The 24,240-nt window shown below is 29.6% G+C and overlaps 1 protein-coding gene across 1 annotated transcript; it reads left to right on the top strand.

Annotated features, from left to right (window-relative positions):
• The first annotated feature begins 163 nt into the window (after positions 1-163).
• Positions 164-24,240, top strand: GCC88 (GRIP and coiled-coil domain containing 88 kDa). Its single transcript, XM_067278854.1, has 12 exons — positions 164-260; positions 2,243-2,344; positions 3,446-3,603; positions 3,677-3,811; positions 3,877-3,966; positions 6,036-6,164; positions 12,020-12,211; positions 15,297-15,488; positions 15,556-15,745; positions 16,253-16,386; positions 22,940-23,263; positions 23,339-24,240. Exons 2-12 carry the CDS (start codon positions 2,260-2,262, stop codon positions 23,831-23,833), a joined length of 2,124 nt encoding a protein of 707 aa, XP_067134955.1. The 5' UTR covers positions 164-260; positions 2,243-2,259; the 3' UTR covers positions 23,834-24,240.

Genomic DNA, 24,240 nt, shown 5'->3' with positions numbered 1-24,240 from the left:
CGATTCCGTTATATTTATAAATAATTAAAAATGTTATTATTTATTTTTATTTTGTAGGAAAGAATTTTTCCTCTAAAAAACATATATATATATATACATTTTTTTTTTTTTTTTTTTTTTTTTTTTTGGTAGATTTTCCTTTCAACAGAATGTAACTTGTTGACGTAAACATGGCGAATGTCGCCGAAAGTGGATTATTTTCAAAGCTAAACAAATACACTGATGTACAGAGAAAAAATATGAAAAATATTAAAATTTAGGTTAATCGATTTCTTTAATTATATTAATTAGCTTAAGCTTAATTTTTCTTAACTGATTTAATATTCTTATATCTTATCCTGGTTACTTTGCAATGTGTGTTAACAGTATTAATTTGGATCATTCAGTTTTAATAAAGTTCTGTTATATTTGTAAATTATAATTATTATTGTATTATAGTTTAATAACATAATGATAATTTTTGCAACTATAAATATATACTGTAAGTGAAAATTAATCTGTTAGCATGAAATAAATGCATGCATAAAAATCTCTATTTTGTTATTGAGTAAAGTAAAGGTAATCTTTTTAAGTATTCTTTATTAAATTCTATTGTAAAACTCTGAAATATTTTTCTCTTGATAATTCTTAAAATTTTCCTATTGATTAGTTATTTGGAAAATTGACTTAAAATAAGTTACGTTTTCATAATGCTTTAAATATTTTTTTGAAGAAGCTATAATTACGGGTATCCCTCGTACCACACGGTACTTTTACCGTGTGATTTGAAAATTGGGGACGTCCCCGTACCGTGCGACTTTCGGTTTTACTCTAACACAGTTTTAGAAATGCTCTGTACAAAATTTCATAATTTTTAAGTGTAAACTTTGTTATTTGATAACTTTTTTATACAAGTAAGCACACGTGTTGTCTTAAATTTTCCTGTGGATTTTAGAATATTGAAATTTAAAATTTGTTTTGTGGCTTTTGTCAGGTTTACTTTAATGAAAACTGATAGTAGAGTTTTTTCTTCCTTGTCCTAGCTTTCCTATCGACTGGGTGTCATCATCGTTGCTTTCAGACTTTAGCTTCTAAGACTGTCACTGTTGTTTGTTTTTATAGATTAATCTTCATATTTAGTAAAGTTTGTTTAAACATTTTTAGGTAGGTGTTATTAACCTTTTTTAAATGTAACTAAGTAATTGTTGGTAAAATTGAAATGTGGTGGTACTTGAACTGTTTCAAACTGGAACAATTTGGTATTCGAGCACAAATTCTGAAAAAAGTCTCTTGGTACTTGACTAAATAAACACGACCTGCTAGAACAAATTATCAATTAGTAACATATTTTTATTTTGTTATCCAAAGGAAGTTATGATAAAAATAAAAAATGGAAGATGTTGCTGATATTTCTGATCTAGACCAACAAAAAAGCTGAGATGACAATGATACTTTGAAAAAAGAAAACACCCTCATTTAATTAAAATTAATATTAACAGTACTTTTAATTATGCTTGTTAGTTAATTATTTATTGGAAATAAATTATTGATTGCTTTAATTAACTTATTTCTCTTTGTAATGAAAAAGAATAGTATACTTTTGTTAACTTCTGGAACGTAACCCTATGTTTTGCATTAGTCTTTTGTTTCGTGTAGTGTGGATTCACATAACACTGCAATATATATAAAGCAAATTCAGAAAAACAAATAATTTCTAAAGAAATCTGTATAAATTTATCATATCTTTTTAAATATAGTATGTTTCAATACAACAAAATAGATTTTTAATAAATTTTTAAAATATAATCATATATAATGTCAAAGCTTAAATCATTTACATTTCAATTTTATACTTAAAAAAATCTGTGGTTTGTGGAAATAAAGATATGCATTATTAACTTTGAAGAAGCCCAATAATTCAGCAGTGGTTGGAGCAAATGTAATATTTAATTATATGCTTTATGATGATTGAAATGTTATCAAATCAAATGAATTGAAATGTTATCAAATTAAATTAAGTAGATTTCTATATAAATTTCTATTTACTACTACTACTAACAATTAATATATTTAAAATTAAGTTTTGTTCTTAATTTCTCAACTTATTAAATTTAAATGCTAATATATGGCTGTTTGTATTACATATAGTTTGTCACTTAAAAATATATAATTTTATTTATTTATAGTTTAGAAATGTAAAAATAATAAATAGTAGTAAATGTTTTATAATTATGTATTAAGAATTGAATTACATTTTGTTTAGAAATAAAGAAATTCAGAATGGAAAAATATAATAAAGCTGAATTAATTTCAATAATAGAAGAACAAGATGTAAAGTTAAATCGATATAAAAGTCGATTAAGTGGTAAGAATTATTATTGTTATAAATAATAATATGGATTATCTTATTAATAATCCAATTAAAATAAATTATATTTAAGAAATAAAATAAACATTTATTAAGAATTACACTATATTTAAATTTTAAAGTAGGAAAATTATTGATTTAATTATAATCTGGAAATATGTTTCCATATACAAGCTTGCAAACAGGAAAAATGACTTTGCTGTCTTGGAAAAGTCCTTTTTTTTTCAAACTCTGATGGAAGGAACAAAAATATGGAAAAACCAGTTTTTGAAGATGTCATTTAAGCATACTGTCAAACTTCTCAAGTTTTTAAATCCCCTTGGCTTCTTAGACTTTTCTAAGATCAAAAGTTTAAGTCTATGTGTACCAGAAGTATTTGCACACAAGCACTGTAATTTTGTTCTAATTTTGTTTAAATCCTTCAGCAGATTTTTCATTATTTCTAGCTAAGGTGGACTTTGGTAGGCAACACCTCAATAACCCAGTTTCATTAACATTGTATACCTGAGAGGACAATAAATCATTACCCTTTCAACTCCTCAAAAGCATTGCAATATTCACAATAACAATTATCATCAAGGCGTAATTAGTTTGAAGCATTGAAAGAGTAATGCAAATTTGAGTCTTACACATGGATTTTCTTTAAATAAAACAAGTTCTATTCATCAATACATCAATTTTTTTTTTACATAAATTAAGTAACAGAAAATCCATAGACTTTATTTTTATACTATGCAAAGAGTAAAACATTCGTTAATCCACTTCAACTTTCAGTTCTGTTTCTGCTATTCTAATAAGTTTACCATTTATTTATGTATAGCCTTTAAACTTCTATAGAAGATTGTTCATTTATAGTGTTGTAATAATCTAATAAAATTTCATGTATTATCACTGAATATATTTACTGGATTTAAGGGGAATTCGAAGGGTAGCAAAGATGAATTGAATTATTTTTAAATATATTCTTTTCTTATCTTTTTGTGTATATTATTTTTCTTAATTAAAGTTAATTCTGACTTTAAATAATTTTATAATTTTAATCATTTATAAAAGTATTGTCTATTATGAATAAAAATTTATATTTTAAAATTATTTTAGATACTGTTAGAGCATATAAAGGATTACTATCTGAAAAGGAAGCTTTGGAATCCAGTTTAAAAGTTTTAACTTCAGATCAATCCTGCAGAAATGAAACAGAAAGAGAAAAAAGTTCTATCAGTTCAGATCAAAACAGTTCAAAAGCTGAATCATCTGATGTAGGTTTATAATTTGAAACTATGTTATAAATGATAAAATAAAATACTACTAAATTTTGTTAAAATTTTTCAGGCTATTCAGTCAAATGAAGAATATTTTAATGATTTACATCATCAAATTAAAACTTTAAGTACTTCTTTAGCCACTCTTACAGCTGAAAAATCTCGCATTGAAGCTAGTTTTATAGCAGACAGAAAAAGTTTAATGGTAACTATGAAAAATGAAAAATTTTATTTATAGTTTCAGTCATTTTCAAAATACATTTTTATTAGCAAGAAAAAGTTGAAATTTCTGAAAAATTGGACAAACAAAGAATAGATTTTTGTGAAGAAAAAGAACAGTTAAATAAGCAAATTCAACAGGTAGATACAATTTAAATACTTGCAAAATAAGATTTTTCTCTTTAAGTCCAGATATATCTTTAATACATATAAAATATATTATCTCTGAAATGATAAGTAATAAATTGAATTTATCATATAGTAACTTTTTCTAGAATTAATCTAGAAATAAGTTGTTATATGCAAATGTATTACCATGGTATGTATTATATTATATGATACTGTAATGATACTGTAAACATGGTAATACATACCATGTTTAAAAAAGAAACTCATTTTCAATTATACAGTTTTCTTAAACTTGATCATAAAGCAAATTTTAAATTAATATTCTGAGTTTAATAACAATTTGTATTGAATTGAATTATTGTGTGGGATGCTGACGGGAGAGAATTATTTGCCCTGAAATCAGGATGGATGAGTAATGTGAGTGAGTATGTAGGAGTGTGGGCACTGAAATGAGTCTTTGAAAGTTTAACTCATTTATTATAGACATTCAAAAGGAGCATTTAATGTCAAATTAATGTTTTCAATGATAAATAGCAGTATCCACTAGTTGTAACTTTGCTGTTTGAAACTAATCATATGAGGAATAAGATGATTACTCTTTTAGAAGTATCTTATTGCCAGTTTTTCTGTCAGCTATGCATTTTGGGCATAGCCCTTCATCAGTCTGATCTGTATAAAATCCAATCTTTTGTGTATATCTGTATTTGTCAGTATTACAACTTCCAATCTTGTGAGTTTAAACATATATTATATTATAAAAATAAAAATATAAAAAGTAAAAACAAGTTTTGGGTTAAATTGTCTGTGCATATTATAGTTACAAAGGTTGCCAATACCACTCAAGTTCACCTTAACCATACAGGGAAACTTTACAATATGGTCACTTTTTTTACTGTCCAATATGACTTCATTACTCTAGCCTATAGATCGGGGGATGATTTTAACATTTAAAGCAATTAAAATAACAACGGAAGAATCTTTGATAGAATTTTGAGAAAATTTTAGCATAAAAAAATTATCTTGAAAACATCAATGAAGCATGGAGAGAAGTTATGGTAACTAACAAAAAAAGCTTTGGCAAAATCTTATTCCTGAATGTGCAAATGATTTTCAATGATTTGACTCTGAAGTTAACGTTACTGTAGAAGAAATTATGCAATTGGATCTAGGATTAACTGAAATAGATAATGTGTACTGAGAAACAGGAAGTGCTGTTTTTTTGTTATTGAGTTCTGTACCAAGAGAAAAAGAAATGAGGAAACACAGAAAGTTTCCTCAGTATTTCTCAATAAAATAACAATATTGTTGTTTAACAATAATGTTTTAAAACTAAGAGCTGCATTTATTACCTTCTTCCTTTACAGAATGTACATAAATGAATATCTGTTGTAATATTTAATATTTAAAGTTTTAATCATAATTTTGGAAAATTCTTTGCAACAGTCTCCTGTTTCCCATATGTTGTTCTTATTGATTATTACAGTTTTATTTCACTGTTTTTTCCTAGCAACATTAATTGCAATAACCAGGGTTTCTCTGTATAGGAAACTCTGTATAATACAGATTTTTATTAATGATTCAGTAGTACAGTAGAGTCGTTAATCCGAATCAATTGGGGACTGGGGTTGTTCAGATTAGTGATTTGTTCGGATAACCAATTATGTATGAAAAAATATATTAACCTGTCCAATGTTCAAATTTTTCTCCGTTGTGTGTCGCTTCGTGTTGAATTTTCGTCGATTTTAAGCCTAACGAAAATTTTTATAATAATAATCGAGGCTATTGTATCATTAAAAATTATTTCTTTATTTTGTACAAACAAAATAAATATATTGAAGAATATAAAAACATGAAAATTATACTTTAGAAGTAAATCTAGTATCAAAAACGTTCGATTCAGCATGACACAGTCCGACTGAAAAGCGTTCGGATAAACGACTCTCTACTGTATTGACAATATGTCTGATTGAATGAAAATTTTTAAATAAATTTTTTTATATTAAGTTTCTTAAGATACCAATTTATAAATAAAAATTCATATCTAATATTTAATTTGAATATTTATTTTATATATATTCTAGTTAAAATTGCGTATCAGAGAATTACAACAAGATAGAGAACGAGAACAACGAGATCATGCAGTAATGTTAAGGGAACTTCAACATTTACTTTCAGAAGAACGAAATAGAAAAGAACAATTGGAATTAAAGGTAATGATAATTCTTTAACTTATATATATATATATATAATATATATATATAATATACAGTAAAACCTGTCTATGGCAACCACCCATGGTTCCTTCAAAAAGTGGTCTTTTAGACAAATGGTGGTCCAATACAGGTGGTGTGCTGTAATACCATATTTCCGCACATATTTTACTTAGTAGATATGGCTTTTAGCCATATCTACTAAGCAAAGCTCAATGTGAGCAAAAATAAGCAAATTTTTTTAACGATAGAGATATATTGATATTCTTATCTGATAACTTGATTAACAGAAATCATCGTGATTTTATAATATAAGACAGATTTAATACCAGTATTTTAAAGATTAATACAGTATTCGCATTTTCTTGATTATAATGCACACTTTCCTTTTTCCGACTTAATTAATTCAACTTTGTTCTTATCATTTGCTCCTCAGTTACGTGTATTACGTCATTAATATAGAAGCGCGTGTTATCTCTCCACCACTTTGGTTTCGGTTTTCATTAGTTTAATCTTATTTTAACTTTAAAAATACTGTATTTTTTTTAATATTTAATATTTTCTTAAGTACAATAAAAAATCATCAATTAATAATAAAACAATTTTATTATTTCTTGTCATAATACAATTTCATTACATCAATGACAATTGTGGAATCAAAAAAGGAAGGTTGCCTGTAAAACTGATTTTTGTGTTAACCCTGAGTTTATTGTTTTTTGAATATTTTGTGTGCAAAAATTACTTGGATATTATTTTTCTAAAAATATCGCGGAAATAAGGCAGGTTGTTACAGAAACTATTTATCAAACATGTATTGTATATGAGCTTCAAAAAAAAAGAAATTTTATCAAACGATGAGGTCAGCTGATTAATTGTATCATGTACAACATTTTATATCCCTAAAGAAAATACTGTAGGCCTATGGTAAAATAAATTGCATTTCCCACAGTTAAACTTTTCACTTTCTCTGATAACTTTTCCACGACGGCACTTTGCATTTCTTTCATTTTTCGGACAATTTTGAACAAACATGAATTTCCTTTGTTGCTAGACTAATTCATTAACACCTGCACCTAATTTCAGAGGTGGGAGAAGTGTCCGAGATGGGTTCAAACAAGAGTTTAGACTAATTCATTATATTAGGAGGGGGAAACGTTGTTGAGATAGGTTTGAACAATAGTTTAGACCAGATATGTTTGCGAAAGTGGTCACTTTTATTACAATTGTTGTATGTTGTTTCGGATCAAAAATCGATGCCCGCGGTTGCGTTACACAGGTGGTTGTTTAATACAGGTAACTTATACGAAGACTCTATGCATAAACTATTCTGTGCCAGAAATTTTTGCTCGTTTTGACAGGTGCCTGTCGAATGCAGGTAGTCGCCTAAGCAGTTTTTGCTGTATATATTTTTATAAAACTATAAGAAAGTATTTGAAAGATGTTATGAAGAGTAATAATTCTAGTCTTATTATTATGGTGTTGATGAAGTATATGTTACATGGCATATACAGTTTACTGGTTCCTAGTACTATGCCAGACCAAAGTCGAGGCAAAACTACAGAAAACATGTTTTATTTAGTACTGTTCATGTATGCGTCTGTGTTAAGAATTTTGACTAGGTGATATGTGCTTAGTATGGCAGATTTCTGTATTGTGATGTATGTTCTATTGTGAAGCCACAATGTTTTCAGACTTTTGTGTGGTCTGACATCTGTTCAAAAAAGGACTATTGGCACAATATGTACCCATCCACTTTCCACAAATGCTTTACTTCATGGCCAAGTTCTGAGTATTTTTTTGTGTATGTATTTTGTAGTGGTGGGTGTTTGGTACAGCTACATCTATAATGTATGTGATTTTGTTTTGTTTGCCAATGAGTATGATGTCTGGTCTGTTGTAATGGATTGTTTTGTCTTTGATTATAGCTCAGCTTTCTGGTTTTGTAATAGTTTGTGTTTGTATGCAAGCTTTTGATGTATTATATTTGTTATTTGGCTAGGTCAATTTAAGAAGTCAGTTTGTGTTAAAAGCTTGCAATCCACAGTAATGTGTTGTATAGTTTCATACTTGATGTTGTTTTTCCAACAATTTGATCTGCAAATATTTTCTTCTTGTAGTTTCTTGTATTTATGACCTGGTCTTGTATGACAATTATAAACCCTTCTGTGTCTCCAAAGAGGCATCCATGAGTCAGCCAGCAGTTTGATGCAGTTCTGTCAATATGTTCCTAGCAGAGATTGTTAGGGTACCCACTGTGGAGATCCTTCTGAATCCAAGGTTGCCTGATGCTGTTCATGAGTTTTGTGTATTGCATTAGATCCAGATCACTGTTGTGTAAGATTCAGTGGCGTGCCGTGACATTTGATGATAGGGAAGCTGTGTTTCTGTAAGAAGCCGACATCCAGGGGCAATCAGTTAATTGCCCGTCAGTGATGGCCGAGGGTCCATTCATACGTGCATGGTGGCGGAAGAGACGTACCTGACAAAAACCGACAAAAAAGAAACATAAAATAAACATATACTATGTACAAAATAGTTTGCTTTAGGACAATCAGCCGTTCGGACATCCTGGGTGTCAATGTGGTTCTTTGATGGCTGATCGAAGGGACAGTGGCATCGACAAGTCTGTAGGGCACGGGGAGACTTCCTCTGTTGGCGTCGGGGACACGGTCTAAGTCCGAAGTGGCACGGGTTACAGGTTGGCACAATAGACGAGAAATTGTACTTTTTTTTTTTCTTTTGCGCGTTGACACACGGCGTTTTGGTTATTCAGAACATTAACCAAGTGCCAGGTGTCCTCAATTGTCAGAAATCATATCAATCTCCATTCTTTCTTTCATCTATTTTGATTGGTCGTTCTCCCTCAATCACGCTTCCCGAGTGGTTGGTCCCTCGTTACTAAGCGTAAGGAGACTCTAACCTGGAGCGGGAGAAAAGTCAAAATCGAAGACGAATTCGATCTTCCACCGATCATAGGATGACTTCCTTTTGCAATTTATGGTTTCTGCCTCGTGGTTTGTTATAAACAACAGGTGTCCGACTACAAACGACTTTTATCTATGTTTTATAAATTTTTCTCTAAATTAATTGTTTTTTCGCATCTTTCGTGATGGGTCAGACCTGTCCGGTACATGACATTTCCATAAAAGTTTTAAACAAATACTGGAAATGACAAAAATAAACAATTTATGTATTTTAGTTCTAAAATACAAATAATACATACATAATACAAATTGATACGATACAAACAATGATAGAAAAACTTGTTTTTTTAATTTTTTATAAACTAACTCTATTCGGCGATTTTTTTCTGCAAAGTCTTTAATTACTTTATCATAAAAGTCGCTGGTCGTCGACTCCATCAACATATTTAAAAGCTCTTTTTCTATCGAAAGCAACGCTAGCGACAACAATTTTTCCTCCGACCGAGTGTTCCTGGCCAATGTATGAATTTGCTTCGTGGTCGAAAAATTGTGCTCAGCAGACCCACCGGTAGATGGTACCATAAATATTAATGATATTAAATCATATAATTCTTTTAGTATGTCTTTGTTCGGATCGACATTAATTATAATATGTTTTATGTTTGAGATATAGTCCGGACACGAATACTGTATAAGTATTGCGATTCACTACGTAATTTAGATAAATCCCATAAAATTTACTTAATTTAAAGAATTGAAACACGCTTGGAAAAATTTTTTTTCATAATATTAAAATTATTAACATCTAAAAGTGCTAAAAATTCTAAAGATTTTATGTCTGAAAATCTGTCAATATAATTACAGTATAATTAAAAGAAAATTATAATCAAATATAATTTTCCAAAAAAACGTACATAAAAATAACATTGAATACTCTTTACTTTTTAAATCTTAAACAATTCACTTAGTCAGATAGCTCCCTACCCAGTGGCTAAAGGATAGAATCGTTAGAAGTGTTACACGTGTGTAGCTTCCATCAACTAAACCGAGTGAGGTTGGTGCTCTGTAAAGCTCATGCACCAATGCCCTCTGGCTGCTTTACACCATTCAGTTATTCTCGCCTTGAAAGCTGTCTCGTAAGCGCTTCCATTCCGCCATTGATATTCGAATATACAATAGCAATCTTATCGTTTTTTTCACATGTAGTATAGAAATTTGTAATAAGATAGATAATGCAGTTATAATAAAATATTAATTTTAATTAATTCAAAGTACGTTAAAATATGAAAATTTATATTTTAGAAACTACAAGGGAAGGTCATTGGAAGGTGGAAGCGGCGCTTCCACTGCTTTCAATGATGGCACACCACTGGTAAGATTAGTAGTGTACTATTTTTGTTTGCAAGGGTTTATTTTATGTAATCATGTTTCTTGTTTTCTGTATAAAAACTCATTATATATGTGAGGAATAATAATAATAATAATAATATTGTTGCTGTGATGGTGATGTAAATGTGATATTGTTATCAAGTGCAATGCCAGATTGAAGTCAAAGCGTTGTTACTAAAAGCAACTATTTTATCAAGTTTACATATTGTTAATGCATGTATCTTTGTTTAAGAAGTTTTTGGCTATGTGATCTGTATTTAATATTACTTTTTTCAGCAGTGTGGTATAAATATTGTGATTAAAGCCTAATTGTTTACAAATCTTTGGATAGTATATGTATTATGATACTCATATAATTGAGGATTACAGACACAATAAATACTTCATTGTTATACTTTAGTACTTACTACTATGTAATTATTGATTTTATCAATGTTGATATTTTAGCCCTATATGTTGTGAGGAATTTACAATGGATATATCTATGGTGTATGTGAATTTGTTTGCCAGTTAATATGGTGTCTGGTCTGATGTGACGAATTATTTTATCTGTGTATTTTGTGTGTTATTTTCTAACTGTTCTAGTTGTGTAAAATCTGTAGTGTGTATGTATAGTATGGTATATAAATGTGTAATCATTTGTTTTTGTGTGCAAGCTTTTGACATATATTAGCAAGGTTGAGGCCAAAGTTTTAAACGTGAAAACGTGTACGTCGGACATTCAGCGCCGCTTACCTGTAAGCCTAGAAGTTTGACAATGGTGTTTGGAAAGTTAGTGGAATCATGCTCAACATTTCAAACGCTAGTGTCAAACATCTAGGCTTATAGGAAGACGGCGCTGAACGTCCGACGTACACGTTTTCGTGTTTAACACTTCGGCCTCAACCTTGCTATTACATCAATCAATCAAAGCTTTATTGTACTAAGGAAAAAGTCTTTGTTACAGGGGGGTTATTTTATACATGAAAAAAGTCTGTAATAGCTTGTTATACATTTTATGTTATTTTAATATAACATATAATTTTAACAGAGATAGAAAAAATTATACATAAAAGAAGTTATAGTTGAATATCATTAACTAAATATTAATTTATAACATTATTATTAAATATATTGGTAATCTGGGTAAACAAGTTATTTAGTTTATACCTATCATTTTTTGATAAATCTCTGATTCTTAACACATAATTTAAATCATGGTTCATGCCAGGTATTTCTGTTATTTGGTATTTCTGACAATATTTTTTGATAGCTGTACAGTCTATCAACAGATGAAGTATAGAAAAGTTTTCTGATTTACACCAATAGCACTTTTGATTGGAAAAATTTATATATGTATTAACCAATAAGGAATATTTATTAGGACAAAGTTGTAAGAGTAATCGTTTAATATTTTGACATATATTTAATTACATCTATGTAAATAATGTGTGTGTTTTTGCTTTTAAATATATACAATTAAAACTTTCTAATTGTAGTATTTGAAAATCAACTTTTAATGTTAATTTTCTTACTGATTTTTATTCTATTTTTAATGTTTAGTTAGAAGATGCTGAACGTCTTGCTGAAAAATCTAAAACAACAGATAAAAGGATTGAAGAATATGAAAAACGTATAATGGAACTCAAACACCATTTATCAGAATTAAATGACAGATTGAAAGCATCAGAAATTAAAGTGAACGAACCTTCTCCTATTCTCATTGAATTAAGACAAGAAATGGCAGATTTAAAAGTATTACAACCTCACTTTATTTTATTTTTAAGTTATAATCAAATTTAGATTTAATAATTAAAAAAGATATTCATAAATTTAAAAATCAGATATAAATAATGAAGAATTTAAATTTAATAGTATTTATCAGAAATCAGAAACAGACTCATAAATAAAAATAAAAATTCAGAATTATTACAGTCATTTTAATGATAAGAAAATTTAAATATAAGACTGCGTAAACAAAAAGTCTGCACAGAAATCAAATGGATGTCACTCTCAATTTTCCGAGAACTCGTAATCCATCTCAATTTGTTTTCATGTTTATTTCGAAGTTTTTTCTCCAGGGTGTTTGCCCATCAAGTAATTTTTGCATTGGTGGCAATTAAGACATCAGGGTTCTGTTGGTACAAGGTATTTTCCCAATGTATAATCTCCCTGAGTAGTGAATAACATCGACTTCTGGCCAATCTAATCGCTTTTTTCAGACATAAATTTCTTATTATAGTGTCCAACATATGATACTCAGGAGAGAGTCTAATGTAGTAGAATGATGGAGGGAATACTTTCAAATCCCTACACTTACAAAAAAAAGTTTAATTTAGCTGATGTTCTGCAAAGTTTTAGAACAGATTTACGATAGGACTTGGCCGACGAAGCAATCTTCAATAAATTTTTAAAAAACTGGGTCATGATCTATGTGAAATTAATTGATTTAATTTGGATATGTTTCAAATATTTCACATATTTTAAATTTTAATGCAATGTATTCAAATTATGCAGTTAATCGGAACTTTTGAAAACATTCAATTCTACTAACCGTTAGTTCAATATCGTCAATACCTGAGGATTCTATTACATATAGATGAAAACGTTTGTAGCAAGAATTTTTTCTGTTTGGTTATGAACTGGTGATGGTTTATTTGGTGGGTGTATAAAACTTTGATATTAGTGCTTTTTAAGCATTTGAAGGAAAAATAGTATAATGAATCACTTTTGAATAGCTGTAATCACCAGTTTTATGTACTATTGGATGTAATAATTCAAGCTGGACATTTTACATGCTTATATACAAAACAAGTGTATTGGATCTCATGGAGAAAGGTTTTGTAACCTTCTGCTGGAGAGGTGTGATAGTCCAAAATGCTAAATAACTAGCATACAGATTTGTGTTACAATAAATATCTGAAAAATGATTATTGTCATTTAGTGATTTGTCATTAATTCAGTGATTCCCAACTGGTGGTGGAGGTGCAAGCTGATGCACGCAATGCTATTCTGTTTGTTTGTTTAGTTAAGTTACAGCAATGCAACACTTGGGTGATCAGCCTAGGGAGAATGCTTTCTAGGAGGTCTTTGTAAGGATAACTGGCCCCTATTCAGGTGTTACAGATGTGGAGAAAACTCGGAAAACTCCATGTGGCCAGTCCATCCTGGCGAGGCGCAAACCTACAACCGAACTCCCAGTGTTCAGGGAACGGAACTGCTTGGCCATTGGAGGTCTATTCAGTTTATGACTGACAAGTGAGTGTATAAGGATAAAAACAGACAAACACAATGTGATAGTTCTTCCCAAGCTCATGGTGTTTTTCGATCACTCTCTTATTTGTTTTCTTCATTGATAAATAATGCTTGTTGAGACTGTCACCATATATTTTCCTTAATCTGCTAACTAAACTAAACCAATTGTCTTCAAATTTAGAATGGACCACTATATTAAGAGAACTATGAGCAGTGCAGAATCTGCAGACCAAAGTGAATCTAATAATAGTAGTAGGACAATGCAAGTATGGCCCATGATAAAGGATAGAAAAAATGCAGGCAATACAACACAAGTTATATCAAAAATTTACAAATTTTTTAAAGATTATTGTTTTTAACGTATACAATAACCGATCCCATTGCTTGATATTTGTTTATTATTTAATAAGTTATATCAAGTTCAGATTATCATGTTTTCATAGCAAATTCAGCATTCAACAGCTCGAGTGTCATTTGTTTTCAAGTTTTTGCCAATGACAGACTTAAAAACTTGCAAAGCTTAAAAGATATCTGGAAACAATGCATGAAAATTATGTACACAAGGATTGTGAGTTTTTTGTTTGAAAAGAGATGGAATTGAAATGGAAGAAGATTGTAATGTCAAAAGAAGCCACAGTATTGCAGAAAACATTGAAAGCTTATGTAGTGACTATGAAAATTGCTAAATGTAAGAAATCACACACAATTGTTGAGAATTTGTTGCTTCCGGCAGTTTTAAAAATGTGTTGCGTTATGAATGGAGAGGGAGCTGTAAAGGCATTATGAACTAGTCCACTGTCAAATAATACAGTTTCACAGCAAATCAATGACTTGGCTATGGATTTGAAAATGCAGTTAATTCAACAAGTAAAACAGTGTCAAAGATTTATGTTGCAACATATAAGAGAAGGGTTAGTGTTTTGTAAAATGATCCGAACAACAACTTCAGGCAAAGACACATTCACTTACGTAACAAATTTGTCTGTTCTAAAGGCTTGATTTGGATTGATTGTATAGATTTATGCATCGATGGTGCTGCAGCTATGGTAGGGAAGAATAGTGGCCTTGTAACTCAAGTGAAAGCCATAGCTCTGACTGTGGGATTGACAGAGTCAGAACCAAACATCAATTGTTTTATGTAATTCAAAACAAGCTCAAATTTTACATTGATGTTTACTGTTTGTGAAAATATGGAAAACATTTTTTAACTTACATTATTATAACTTTATTCAGAAGGAATAAATTCCTGATTGTACACTATGTATAGATATTACCCATTTTATTTGTGCAAAGTGCTGTACGTAGATATATTTTGCTTCATATTTTCAAACTTTGTCAGTATCATTTAATTTGTAATAAAAAAAATAAATAAATACAGAGCAATAAACACTTATGTGTATGCTGGTGAGGCAATATTGCATGTGAGCCCCAATGGGAAGACATACTGTGGAAAAGGTTTATATTCAATGACTTATGAAATATTCTGAAATATTTATGTATCACTTTAAATATGTTTAATAATTTAATTATATTAAATACTTATTTTATTAAATTTATATATATATATATATATTTTTTAACTTAGACACAGCATAATAGGGCTGTGGAACAAGAGCAGAAACGTGCCAACGAAGCTGAAGATAAATTAAGAAATTTGGCAGTAGTCAGTGAAGAACGAATTGCAAATTTAGAAGCTCGTTTGTCAGAATTATCCCAAATGGTAGGAAATTATGACAGGCTTCAGCAGCAAGACCAGACAGCAATTCAAAAATTGAAGGTTAAAATTTTTGTCATTATTTCCTCATAACTATTTCTAACTTTGTAAAATAAAAATTTTTATATAGGAACGTATCATGCAACTTGATTCTGAAAAAGTTGCCCTAACAAGAACAATTGCTGGAGAAATTGAAAATTCATTAGAAACTGATGATGATTCAAATTTGGATGTTCAAACTTTAATGAAGAAAATAATTAAATTGAAAAAATTATTAAAAGTAGCTAACCAAAGATCAGAAAGACCAATTGATTTAGGAGGTATAAACTTACTTTTATTGATTTTTATTACTACTGTAATCTAGAAATTCAAATTATAAGTCTTAATATTATTGTGATATTAATTTATAACAACCACAACACCAACTATAACCAATTAATAATTAATTTGTAAACACTTTTATTCATAAGCAATTATAGTTTATTGATTGAAATTTTTAGCTTAAATTATTGTCTAAATTAACAGTTATTCTTAAATAATTAATTATTATTTAAAATAATATAATTAATTAATAATAAATTGTATTATTTTAGATAAACACTTACTTGAAAACCTTTAACCATGCAGCCAAATTTGTTAACTTCAAACGTTTTCGGTCTTGTTAAAAGACCTTTCTCAAGAAGAAAAAGGTTTAAAGGTTTTCGAGTGAGTGTTTATCTATTAAGTTATATGCAGTCTCAGAAGTATTATTTTAGATTATTTAAAATGCTGCTTTATGATATCTAAAAATATAATAATGTAAGTAATAAAATACTTTTTAATTCCAGCATTTTTTTCTCAAGATGATGGCAATCAAATAGATCTTCATGTGAAATGCCAAGAAGAATTACAGCAATTAAAAGAGGAGTTTGAAAATTATAAACTCAGAGCACAATCTGCTGTTAAAAATAAGAATTCCAAAGTAATTATAGAATTTCCTTTCTTGTTGGGATACCAGCTATATTCCAATTCGAAAATTCTTGAGAATTCTGTAATTCTGCATCTGCGGGTATATAGGAACTTTACTGGTAATTCAATGATCCAAAACTATGATTTAATTATGTTTATTTTGGTTGATTACATACATAACTAGATGCATTTGATAAATTTAGATTATGGACGTTTTCTGAAAACATCCATAATCTAATGTACTATATCAGTCTGTATCATTTGCTGTATGTATTAGTGAAATATGTCCCATATCATGTCCACATACTTTCATTTGTTTAAGGTGACAATTGATTCAATACAAATTACTGATGAGGGGCCATAAAATGTAAGTTGGCCTGAAATACATCTAGTTATATATGTAATCAACCAAAATAAACATATTAAACTGCAGTTTTGGATAGTTGAATTACTGGTAGTGTTCCTACACACCTGTAGATGCAGGATTATGAAATTCTCAAGAATTTTCTAATTTTAATTATAGAATTTTTAAAATTGTTCTTCTAACACTTATAGAATACTACTTTAACTTCTAACTTAATACTTTATATTTATATAAACATCTCAAAGCTCAATAATTATATTAAAATGAAACAATTGCTGGTTTGGATTGGGCTGTATTACCATTACTATTAATAATTAAATACTGAATAAATTTGGTATTAGAGGAAGGCATTAGACTCATCTCTTATTAAATTTAATAATTATAATTAAATTAATATTTATTAAATAATTTAGAAAATTCTGGAAAAAAAGAATTGGTCTGGAGAGGGTCTTGAATACGCAACAATTGCTTACTGTGCAGATGCATTGTCAGCTACACTACCTGGACCTCCATCTGTTCCTTCACTTCCAGACATATTTAATTTAGATATAATCATACTAGTTACTCACCACAAGCATGACTTGCAATGTGCACTAGTCGTCTCCATTGGTGCTGTGAATAATAGTATGGTTATATCTAGTTAAATATGTCTGGGAAGTGAAGGATCGGATGGAAGTCCAGGTAGTGTAACTGACAATGCATCTGGACAGTAAGTAGCTGTTGCAGATTTGAGTCCCACTCCAGGCCAATTCTTTTCTTTATTGAATAATTTAGAAGTTTTTAAATTATTCAATAAATATTAATTTAATCACCATATGACTATTAAATTTAATAAGAGATGAAGTCTAATGCTTATCTCTGGTGCCAAATGTACTCGGTATTTAAGTATTAATAGTAGTAGTAATGTAGCCCAATTCAATCCAGCAATCATTTCGTTTAATACTTTTTATTTAAATAACTAATATAATTGTTTTATTTAGATGGAAATATATCTTAAATATTTTCAGAATGTTTTTTCTGAAATTGTAAGATTTAATTAAGCTTTTAGTCAATTTTTGCTCTATTGACTTTATTTCTATGACACAGGTAGTTTAACAGTCAATCAGTTTCATTTATTATGAAGTAAATGTCGTGTGAAAAATTTTAAAATAATTTATGAGGTTGAAGATTTTTTTTAATCTATTAGGAATTTAAAAACAGTTTAAATTTGTTTTGTTTATAATTTTTAAATTTAAACGTAAAAAAAATATATGCATTTGTTTATGTTTTTATTACTTTTTGTTTCATTATTATTCCTTTCTTTTCATCATATAAAAGTTCCAGTTATAATATAAATGCTAATCAAGTACAAACTTTAAAACCAAGTAATAATTTTTGTAAGAAGAAAAATAACTAAATCTCAATACTTATTTAACAACAAAAATGAAGAAATATATGAAGAAATTTAATTTAGAGGTTGGCAAATTGATCAAATTAGAGAAGAAAATATATTATTCCTATGTAGAAAAATTGATTTAGTTGCCTTTTAAAGTTGTGCAGATTCTTAACTAAGCATAAAATCTTTGACTAAAATCATATTAATTCTATCAAAATTGAGCTATCACATTATTTCACAAGTTAATCTTATTCATTTACTAAATCTATCTTTAACAAGTTAACTGTCATCCGACATGCCGGCCGACGTACTAATTAGGGCCTCACAGGGCCATCTGACGTGCAGGCCTAGGGCTGCACAGAGCCATCCGACTACCGGCCGTCGCCCGACATCGCTATAACCAATGTAGTTTCACTCAAGGTTAAATTATCTTGGCTTTGTAAGACATTGTTTTACATCCTAGTTGTGGCCTCTCACGGACGTCTATGAAGTTGGTTTCTGACTGCCATCGAACCACCCCATGAGGCTAATAAAGGGGTTCGACAGTCGGCGGTCGAACCACTTCATCTGATAATGTTTTTTTTTAATAGTGAATAGTTAAAACAATAAAAAAAAATCAAAAACTAGTTTAATTATTCTCTTTTATTACATATAAAGTAAATAATATCTATAAAGTTGGTCCAACTGCCAGCTGTCGTATGGCCTCATGAAGTAGTCCGAACGCTAGCAGTCATAGTTTTTTTAATAAAAAGCTATTTTATATCTGATAGTGTTTTTTTTAATAGTGAATAGTTAAAAAAAGGAAAAAATATCGAAAACTAGTTTAATTATTCTCTTTTGTTACATATAAAGTAATTAATATTAAATAGCCCGTGGTCTTATAGTCTCCAGTTTGAGGCCATACGAACGGACGATTCATCGATCATATATTTTTTTATCTTCACTCTACTGACTGTTATATAATGACTGTTCTATTTATTTCATAATAAAATATTAAATATCAAATTTTCTCATTGTGGCCTGAAAATACGGAAAATATCATATTACAGTTAGCCTGATAAAACGCAAAATATCATATTACAGGTGGTAGTTAATGTGTTAAATAAAAATTTCAGCAACAAGTTGCATAACTTTCCTGGCAAAAAATACTTATGTTTAAGAAATACTAAGACACATTAGATCAAAGTTAAATTGTATGTGGCAGTGTGTTATAAATGTTATTTTGTAATAAAATCTCATATTATTAATTATTATAAAATGGCAAAGGCTTAATTTTGAGAGTAGATTTGAGTTTTTAAAAATATTATAAATGCCAATAATGAGTAAAATTTTAATTAAGTCTGACCACATTTGAGACATGATGTATGACCCTCTTGACCTTTAACCACCAAAATTTATTATTATTAATGACCCTTATATACAAGTTTTGTTTCTTGATGTTTACTTCATCTTGAGATATTAAATAAAATAGATGCCAATACACATACACACACACACACATCAGACATCCAAACATCCTGAGTATAAGTTTTTTGACTTTTTTGGGTTCAGGGGTCTCAAACATCAAGATTCTAAAAACCTGGAGGATCAAATGTGTCATACTTACAATATAATGTTATAACAGCCAGGAAAGTAACAGTAGTAATCAAGAAATCTGAATATGTATGACAGCAAGTTTTATACACTATTCAGTGACATATTGAGTCATAAGTAATGTCATTTTTTGTATAAGTTTTAAGATATTTTTATTGTATGAAGTAATATCTATTTAATTATTTTATACTGTCTGTTATCTGATAAGTAAATTACAATAAAATAAGTTACTTCATTTTATTACTTATTTTTGTTTTATACATGCCTCAACAGTAAAATTTCAACATTATAAAAGAAAAAAGCAGAGTTATGAAATTCACAAGAGAGAGAGCAGGGGGGCAATACCTGAGATATGCAAATGATGATAAGATAATCGTGAGTGATGACAAAAAGGATCACTTATTTAATAACAAGTGTGTGCCATATACAGCAATATCTGCTGCTAAATACTGCCAAAATGCCATCAAGATTTTTGATAACTGTTTGAGATGTATGATGCCATGTAGAACATTCATTTGAGCATGCAAAACATTCAGGTTGGAGACAAGATGATCTTGAGTTGTTGGCCAACTTGTACATGTTCAGTCAGCAATAAATCAAAGAGGCTGTGGGTCATGGCAACATATCCACAGCATACAGTATGTCCTTGAAAATATGACCGACATGTGAATAGGCATTGTCCTGCTGGAAGATAGTGCTGAGAGCATCTTCCAGAAATGATTATATCAGAGGGTCTAGAACCAAATTTGACATTTTGTCATGCCGTCAAATGATCTGGAATGTGCATGAAGGATGTTCATCTACAATACATGATGACATAGTATAGCATTTCCCAAATTACTGAGATTTATGAACACTTTCAAAAATTAAAAAAAATGTTTGTAGATTCCTATATATTTGCATCTGTATGTGTGTATGCCTATATATATAGGGGTTGGAGAAAATAATGTGAATACCAGTGATACCAAGCTGAATATTTATTACTATGAGGATGGACCATCTTTTGCTTTTAGTACAATGTTTATCTGACATAGAATAGACAAAGATTATGGATAGTGTCCAAAGAAATGTGCCCTCATTTTCCATGAAGAATGGACTCTCAAGCTCAAAAAGTGTCTGTGGAGGAGAAGGAAACCTGCTATGTACCTTAGCCCTCAAGATTCCCCACAATGGTTCAATGTTGTTGAGATCAGGTGATTTTGGAAGCCAAGGAAGCTGTTGAACTTTGTTCTGATGTTCACCAAACTACAACTGGACACATTTGGCAGTGTGAACTGGCATGTTATCTTGGAACACTGCATCTCCAGTTGGAAATAAAACTTTCACCATGGGATAGTATCAATTCTCAAAATTTCAGCATAATATTGTACTGTGATCTTTTCTTTGAGTGTCAGACTAGGTCCCAGTAAATATCAAGATATTGCTGCCAAAATCATTAGAGTTGCAAGTATCAGATTGGACATTATTTTGTCCAATCTCTGTACTATACATGTTTATATAAATATATACAGTATAAGTGCCTTGTGGGCACTAAGAGGGCCTCTTTCAGCAAGCCCATTATGGGTTTAGCCAGGCCACAATGGGGTGGCCGGGTAGTGAGAGATGGGGCCTGACATATCCTAATGGACCACAATGTGAAAAATTCCTGGGGATTTATCGACCTGTCCAGATTCGAACCCAGGTCCCCAGAGTAGTAGGTTGACCGCTTGGCTAACCAGCCATCAATATATACAGTATATATAACATGAATTAGTGATGTGAATTGAATACACTCTATGATGGATGCGACCATCATTTATTGAAAGTAAGATATGTATATATAATTTTAACAAGCAATTATTTACTGTGACATCATCACAATGCTGGGCTGCAATTTTAAATCATATTTTTAATTTATTTAATTTAAAACATATGCTCTCACACCTTCAAATTATACTACTAGTGTCTTGCTCCTGTACATCATACTTTTCTGTTAGCAATGGAGTCATGCCGGTCCTCTATTAACTGCTTTCAGGGGAAAAGTTTTGAATTGAAATAATGTGACTTCTGGTTTGCATCAGAAGTTCCTATGTAGTTAATCAGAGCTTCCTGCCCCTAAGGTTTCCATATCTGATCTCAAATTTCATCTATCCAATGCCATTCTCAAAATTAAGGAAAGACAGACAAATGCACAGATGACAGTGGAAATTTATAGGATACAATTTTTTCAAATTGCAGCCTGCCAATAATATACTCAAAACTTGTGATTCTACTAATATATTTTTAGGAAAATAAAAACTTATTACTAGATACCTTCTGAAACTGATCTGCAAATTCTAGTTTGAGAAATTCTACCATAGCATTACATTATGCTTGTTATTGGAGTGCTGTAATTTTTCCTAATAAAGACCTCTGTATAGCATCAGTGGTGTCACCTCCAAATTATTCTCTGACCTAAGCAGAATCGATGCCTAGGTCAAAGCATTGGTTCTGACATAAGCAGAATTAGATTCATTTGTGAACGATTTCTTTACTCCAACGTCCAATACTATCCAGTGTTTCTGTGTTAATGAAACCTTTTAGCAGTTCATCTGGTTTAGAGATCAGTCTGTACAACTGTTTTCTAATTTTGTTTGTGTGGACATAGTTGCATCATCTATGTGCTGTAAGTGAACTCTCTCTTTTGAAGTAGCAAAAGGGATCACATATTGCCATGCTCCTGATATATCAATTCATCCACTCTGAGATCTGTGACACACACCAATATGAGGCACCAAGTTGTCCTGGATGTTTTTGAATCCACTGCAACACACAGCATTGCACAAGTGCTGATATTACAGGTCAAGCAATTTGCAGTGGCATGTATTGACATCCATACTTCTTGCAATTTCATAATGTTCAACTCAGTGAAGGCCAAATAGTGATACACTTTATATCATCATATTTCAGGCATATTGTAAGCACCTGGCTAATTTATTTTCTATTTTTCACATCATTGAAGACAATAGAATACAGTCCAATGTGGTTGTTTTTAGTCCTTTTCAGGTTGCCACCTGCACCACCATTCACTGCTGAGTTTTTATCATTTGCATAACTTATGAATTTCTATTTTTCCTGTAAGTTTCATAACTCTGCATTATCTCTTATGCCATTACAATTACACCATCAAGGAGAATATTATATATTTTGTTTCTAGGAAATATGGATTATGATTCAAATTTATTATTAGTAAATTGTTCTTAATGTTTACTTTAGGATAATGAATATGCAAAAGAAGTTCAGTTATTAAATAATCAAAATTTAGACCTTCAAGAAAAAGTGCAGATGCTGAGATTTCAACTGGAAAATATGGAGAAACAATGTAAAAATAAGGAGGAATCTTTCCAAGTTACAATTCAAGAAATGAGAGAATTGCATAAACAGAATATAATGGAGATGAATACAGAATATAAATCACGATTAAATGACGTAGAAAATCATTTAAAGAAACAAAGAGAAAGAACATTATTATTACTTGAAGAAAAAGATAATGAAATTAAGTTATTGAAATTACAAAACCCATTAATATCAATAGAAAATGTAAGTTGTTTTATTTTGCATTAATAATCATTATCTTTTAAAGTATTTTAAAATTATAATTAATATTTTTTCTAGAAAATGATTAGAACAAAAATATCTCAGAATAACCAAGAATCAAATAGAGAAGATGAATTTGCATCAGAACTTGATTCTCTTACAAGCATGTTATCTCACAGTGTTCATAGTGGTAAGAGTGAAGGACATTTATTACATTATGCTCATGAGTTAGCGAGAAAAGATGTTGAAATCACTAACTTACGAAGTGCAAAACACCAAGCAGAATCTGCTCTTAGAGAATTGCAACAAGTGACACTTACTAAAGAAGAAAAGTACATGGATGAAATAGTTTCGTTAAATTCAAAAATTCAACGTCTCGAAAGTAATCAGACTAGTGAAGGAATGAATATGGAATATCTCAAAAATGTTGTATTGAGATATATAACATGCAAGGATGGTATTAGCAGACATCACATGCTTAATGCAATTGCAACTGTTTTACATTTTACACCTCACGAAATAGAACAAGTAAAGTTATTTAATCAGTCGTGGCGATGGAACAATTCAAAATAATTTGAATACTCAATAAGTAAGAGATGACAACGTCAAAATTAATTTGCTTTAAGAAAAAATTGACAATGATTACTATAAACAATAAAAAACTTTACCAGTAACACTTTTTATTATAAAAAATCAATGTTTTCCACTGTTCTTGCAACCATCAACAGGATATCAGAACAGCTAAAAATGTTAGATTTTAATAATAAAAACTGTTGCTGGTAATGGATTTTACTGTTTATCATTATTAATAATAAGTTAAGAATATTTTTGTCAATGATTATTATATGTTATTATTGATAGTTGAAAAACCATATTGTATATATTATATAATATATATATCATGGAAATAATATATTTTTACTAAATATATTGTATATAAGTTAAAAAAAATATATAGGTATATAAAGTTATTAAAGAAA

Source organism: Centruroides vittatus, unplaced genomic scaffold, assembly GCF_030686945.1.
Source record: "Centruroides vittatus isolate TY-2023 unplaced genomic scaffold, ASM3068694v2 contig_824, whole genome shotgun sequence".
NCBI lineage: Eukaryota > Metazoa > Arthropoda > Arachnida > Scorpiones > Buthidae > Centruroides > Centruroides vittatus.
The sequence above is the reverse complement of the archived record's forward strand: the minus strand, read 5'-3'. Positions and strand labels throughout refer to the sequence as shown.